Below are 6,000 nucleotides of genomic sequence, written 5' to 3' on the forward strand. Positions count from 1 at the left end.
CACAGAGAAACCGTGTCTTAAAAAAACAAGAAAGAAAAGTAGGAATTCAAGAATGCTATCAGATACATGGTGATATTAAGGAGTTACTAATATTTTTGGTATAATGGTATCATAGAGGTTTTTTACATCGTATAATTTTATGAATTATATAATTTGATTCAATATAATAGGAAATAAAGACCTTTTTATGGATAAAACATATCAGACCACGTGTCAGTAAACTGTGACACTGAGTATGGTGGTTACGTGCCTAAAAATCCCAGCTGAGACAGTAGTGTCATGAGTTTGACCAGCCTGGACTATATATAGCAAACTTTTCACCTCAAAAATACAAATTCAAGGCCGGGCGGTGGTGGCGCACGCCTTTAATCCCAGCACTCGGGAGGCAGAGGCAGGCGGATCTCTGTGAGTTCGAGACCAGCCTGGTCTACAAGAGCTAGTTCCAGGACAGGCTCCAAAACCACAGAGAAACCCTGTCTCGAAAAACAAAAAACAAAAAAAAAATACAAATTCAAAACAACTAGTGGAGGGGGCCACTACCTATGTGAAGACTTCTATTGATCACTGTATCATTCATGTACCTGTTCCTTGGCATCTTCACATCTTTCACAACTCTCAAAGGCATTATACAGACCAGAAGTAGTGGTGCTCTTAGCCCCAGCACCCGAAAAAGAGGCAAAGGCCTGGTCCACATAGTGAGTTCCAGGCCAGCCAGGATTATATAGTTAAGGCCCTTTCTCAAACCACCACCAACAACAACAAAAGGCATTATACAATAAATAAAATGAGATCATTTTCTAAAAGTCCAAATATAAAAGGCATGTCTACCACCCCTTTTTACCTCTGAGAAGACACACAAGAAAGGCATTAATAGTGGGTTAGTGGTAAAGATGAAAATTATGTGATTAATGATTTTCCTCCCTTCACTTCTATATAATTTAAATTGTCAACAGTACACATGTATTATTGCTCAAGTAGTCAGAAAACAAGTCTACAATCTTCACTGCTCTATGCTGACTCTGTCAGGTAGTTTGGTCACAGGGATGCAGAAGAAACTTACTTTGACTTATTATATTCAAACTCTATGTGCAGACAATCTTCAATGCCCACTTCCATTTTAATAGAGTTGTTGACATCAGGATAGGTAGCAAGCTGGTGAACAATAAGATCGTACTCTTTCACTAAGTCTGTCAGCCTTCTCACAATCGTCACCTTAAGAAAATACCTAGAAAGTTAATGAGAAGATGAAATGAACCACCTAAATAGATTAAATTCGGGTGCTTCAGTAAGCAAATGCAAACTAATTCAGCTTTCTCCTTGATGGGACCAAGTGTCAACTTCCTCCACTTGTTTACTCAGAAAGAAACTCTAATTTGAGGGTGCTTTGGGACTAGGGAGTGAATTCAAGGCCCTTGCAAGCTAAGCATGTACTCTACCCATGCTATACTTCTAGCTTTCGTTTTTTTTTTTTTAATGCTGACAACATGAAAAATTACAAAATTCAATTTTACAAATAAATACTTTTGAAATGACCTTAGGGGACCATCCATCAGCTGTTTATTTTTTTTTAGTTGGAAAATTATTTTTCTTTCTATTTATTTATTTATTTATTTATTTATTTATTTATTTATTTATTTATTTAATCAGCTGTCTAAAAAGCCTCCCCATGTCACCATTTTGCTTTTTCAAAGTCTCTAGTTGAGGCAGCATTATTAGCTTTTGTGCCAGCAAACACAATCCTAAATGAATAATACCATGTGAAACAGAAAAAGGCGATCCTGGGACCTGCTTCATTAAGATTCAAGTATTGAAATGTTGGGTGAGTGAGGGGGCTCAGCAGGTACAAGCATTTGCTGGCAAGCCTGACAACCTTAGCTTGACTTCTGGGACCCATATGGTGCAAAGAGAGAACCAAATGGAAGTTGTCCTCTGACCTCTGTATGTGCACAGTGGCATGCAGGTGCCCACACACAGAATAAAAAGACAAACCAAGGTTAAAGAGAACTGAAATCCTACTTCAGTTCTGCCCTTTGCTTGTGTAACCCTGACCATTCAGACTCTGGGGATGAGGTTCATTAGAAAACTAAAGATCTAAACTAATACCAAAAACTCATACAAGGGGATTGTAAAACTGAAACATCTCTGAATCTGTAATGCTGACAGCCATGATTACTGTAAATCATTATCAAATCAGGTGAAACATAATACGTGACAGAATTTTTAAATCTTAAGCCTTTCATTCCAGGATTATAATTACGAGTTTATATAAAGACATCGGCAGTAGCATGGTTTTCTAGTTTTGATTCTGTTATAATTTCTAATACACATCCATACCTCAGGCGGACATTGGCACCGATGTATGACTCATATGGCTTTTCAACTTGCATAAATTCAAAATCATAACTTCTGCTCTGAGTCAGTTCTCCGGGTAAGGCTAGTTCTTTCACTAGGTTTACAAATTCATGAGTATTACTCTTGTCATTGAAAAGTTCTAAGAAATTTAAAACAGCAAAAAGACCAATTATATTTAATATCCAGTTCAATAAAACCCAAGCTTCTATTGCTTAAACAAATAATTTTTTACCAAAAGCAATTAGCTAAATAGGCTTCTACTTTAACAATCTAGAGCTATGATCTCAATTTTGTTCCCTCATTACATCCACTTGGGCACAGATAAACTCCAGACTAACACAATGACCCCTTCTGATGGAGAAGTCCTCATTTACTTTCATATAACTGTACTTCCTAATATGAAGCAGGCACATCCCAGTAGTCAGTCATCTGAGCATCTTCCCTTTAAATACAATTCTGTTCTGTTTTATTAGACAATACATTACTTTGATAAAACTACAATGCACAAAAGAATAAAACCAACTATCAATTAATTTCTATAACTTGTTCCTGAGTATGATTTTATCCATAATAGATAAATATCCACCATTCCAGCTTTGGTACTTTAAAAAAGTACAGTAAAAATTAGCTGGATTTTAAACCTAGCTATGGAGAGAGTCCTGGTAAGACATACTTTCTTTCCTGACTCTTCAACACCAAAAAATGTATATATAGTTTTGCTTTCTGCTAACTTGAGTGTCTCCGAAGCACCCACATGGAAATGTACACAATCTGATCTAAGTGAAGAGGAAATTGCTCCTTTCGTTCGTATGTGGAATTTCCTGTAGAGGAGGGAGTCTGGCTATAGGAGACAAATGGGGAAACAAAAGATGAAGGTGAAGTGGTCACTGTGAGTCAAACTAATGAAACATGAAGGCAGATGGGAGACATATGATTATTTTTCAAGGCTGGTAGTTTAATATTTTATAATAGAGTCTAAGAACAAACGCAGAATGAGTCACATATCATTAAATACAACTGAGATACATGATTTACTATACTAGGTCCTCTTTTAGTACATATAATCAGTTTCTTCTTTTTGTAAAGCTAAGTTCTAATTCAATTATTTAACTGCTAAATCCAACCCTCTTCAGTCATCAAAAGAAAAAAAGAATACTATTTTAAAACTCACCAATTTGACCTACAAATTCAATTCTAATTCCTTGATGCTCTAGCCTCTTTCCAGGCTGCTTAAAGGCTAGGTTTACCTGCCAAAACATGAAATTGACAGAGATGTTAACAGTCCTTTGAGTGCGCCTACCAGATTCCTTCCAGATGAATGTAATCTCTGAGTACTTGAGGCATTCATTCAAGAGGTGTGAAAGGCAGTGACCTCACAGCACCAGGGCAGGCACTGAGGAAGCCATTACTTGCACAAAGTAAGTACCACTTTATTGAGAAGGAATCCCTCATAGACAAGAGAAATATAAAAAGGCTCAAGGATAAAGGAAATCTCCACCTACCCATATGTCTGGTCAGATAATGAAACAATTCTAGGACTAATATTTTAATGTGGAATAACCACTGATTTCAAGAATTAACCTATAAGATAATTTTCAGTTTTTTTATAACCATGAACAATATACTTGCTATAACTTCTAGCCTAAAAAACAACTCTCATTAAACCAGACACAGTGGCCCATATCTGTAATCCAGCAGTTGGAAGGCTGAGACAGGATGATCAGGAGTTCAAAACCAGCCAGGGCTACGTACTGAGTTTGAGACCAGTATAAAACCTGGCCTCAAAAAACAAAATAAAATAAAAGTTAAAACAACATTTATTAACCTAAGTCTATAAGCGTGCTAAAATGTGAAACTTCTTAAGATATAAATTAATTTTAGGTATGGTTTATCTTGCATGAACCCATTTATTCATATTTCAGTGCTAAGAATTGAACCCTGGGTCTTGTTCATGCTAACCAAGTATTCTTCCACTATGCTAACTCTCCATCCCTGTCTTACTTTTGAATTGCACCACCTCAAAATTCTTAGACTGATGTACCTGCCAAATGGAAATACTAAACTTATAAATTGTTGTTTATTTTTGAGACAAGGTATCTAACCCAGGCTGGTCTCATGCTTTCTATACAGCTGAGGATGGCTGTGAACTTAGGATCTCCTTCCTCTATTTCCAAGTAGAAGGATTCCAGGCACGTGCCACCATGTCCCACTTATGTGGTAATGTGGACTGAAGAACCCAGCACTTTGTGCATGTGAATACTCTACCAACAGCTACATACATCCTCAGCCCCTTAAACTTAGAAATTTAATATGAAAAAAAATATGTGGATGCAACCATCAACTTTCAGACTTTTCTGTATCAAGAAAATATGCCAGCCAGGCACTAGTAGTGAACACCTTTAATTCCAGCACTCAGGAAGAAGAGACAGGTGGATTTCTATGAGCTTGAGGCCAGCCTGGTCTACAGAGCAAGTTCTAGGACAGCCACGGCTTCAGAGAAACCTTGTCTCAAAAAGGAAAAGAGAGGGAGAAAAGGAGAGAGGGAGAGGGAGAGAGGGAGGGAGAAAGAAAGAGAAAGAGAAAGAGAGAATATGCCATGGAATTAAAAGATTTGATGTAGAGTTGTCTCTTTCTTCCCACACTGAACTTGTAGTCATCTGAACTGGATTTAGAGAATGAACAGAAACATAACAGGAGAGAAATGCAGAAGAGAGGAGCCTGGCTGTTGACTGAAGGACACTGTCACCTACCATGGTAGCATCAGTTGGATTTGGGGAGACAGGACATATTGGGAAGAGTCACTTGACAGTGGCACACCACCTGTGGCTTGAATAAATCCGTGAGGAGAAGTATGAAGGCAGCGCAGCTGGCCACCACCACAGCTCACATCTGTTCTGCTCATGCATTCACCTCACTGGAGTGTGGAGATTAGAAGCTCCAAGTCCATACCAACTCAAACTCTAAATCTCCTGCCTCGGCCTCTAGAGAGCAAGTGTAAACCACAACCAGACCCTCTTTCAAGCTCTGTTTTGGTTTTTATATTTAGGCAAATAATCCTGTCAAAAAATCAGAAAACTGGCCAGGTGGTGGTGCACGCCTTTAATCTCTGCACTCAAGAGGCAGGCGGATCTCTGTGAGTTAGAGGCCAGCCTGGTCCACAAGAGCGAGTTCCAGGACAGGCTCCAAAGCCACAGAGAAACCCTGTCTCATTTTCCTTAATAACTTATTCAATCTGGGAGGGAAAAAGTCAGAAAAATATTTAAGACAGACAAGTACTTAAATCAGCTTCACATATACCAAGAATTTTAGGCTCATGACAGGTATGATAGCAGTCATCTTCAAATAAAGAATTTGAGAAGCTGAGAAAAAGGGTCAAGAATTCAAGCCCATTCTGGATTACATAACAAAGTTCTAGGCTATCACAGGCTACAAATACAGACTATCTCAAAAGTAAATAAATTTTTTTAAACAAAGTATGTTTGGGAGTCTGGGGTGGGTTAAACTAACTTATAACTAAAGTTTTCAAGAATATGGGTCAATAATGTTGTCACTTAATCTTGTTTTGTCTGATATTTTACTAGGATTATAAATTTTTTTTTTGGTTTTTTTTTTTTTTTTTTTCGAGACAGGGTTTCTCTGTGGTTTTGG

At 37.7% G+C, this 6,000-nt stretch overlaps 1 protein-coding gene across 2 annotated transcripts in view; it reads right to left on the reverse strand.

Annotated features, from left to right (window-relative positions):
• The window catches only part of Vps26a (VPS26, retromer complex component A), a 34,974-nt gene that overhangs the window by 9,731 nt on the left and 19,243 nt on the right, over positions 1-6,000 (reverse strand). The window contains exons 3-5 of one of the 2 annotated variants that reach the window (XM_005360107.3): positions 3,524-3,599; positions 2,335-2,491; positions 1,061-1,225 (exon numbers count right to left, since the gene is read on the reverse strand). In XM_005360107.3, coding sequence (XP_005360164.1) covers positions 1,061-1,225; positions 2,335-2,491; positions 3,524-3,599 — 398 coding nt within the window. The remainder of the gene's footprint in view (positions 1-1,060; positions 1,226-2,334; positions 2,492-3,523; positions 3,600-6,000) is intronic. The other variant, XM_026785710.1, reaches the window with a different exon arrangement.

The sequence above is a fragment of the Microtus ochrogaster genome, linkage group LG2 (assembly GCF_000317375.1).
Source record: "Microtus ochrogaster isolate Prairie Vole_2 linkage group LG2, MicOch1.0, whole genome shotgun sequence".
Lineage (NCBI taxonomy): Eukaryota > Metazoa > Chordata > Mammalia > Rodentia > Cricetidae > Microtus > Microtus ochrogaster.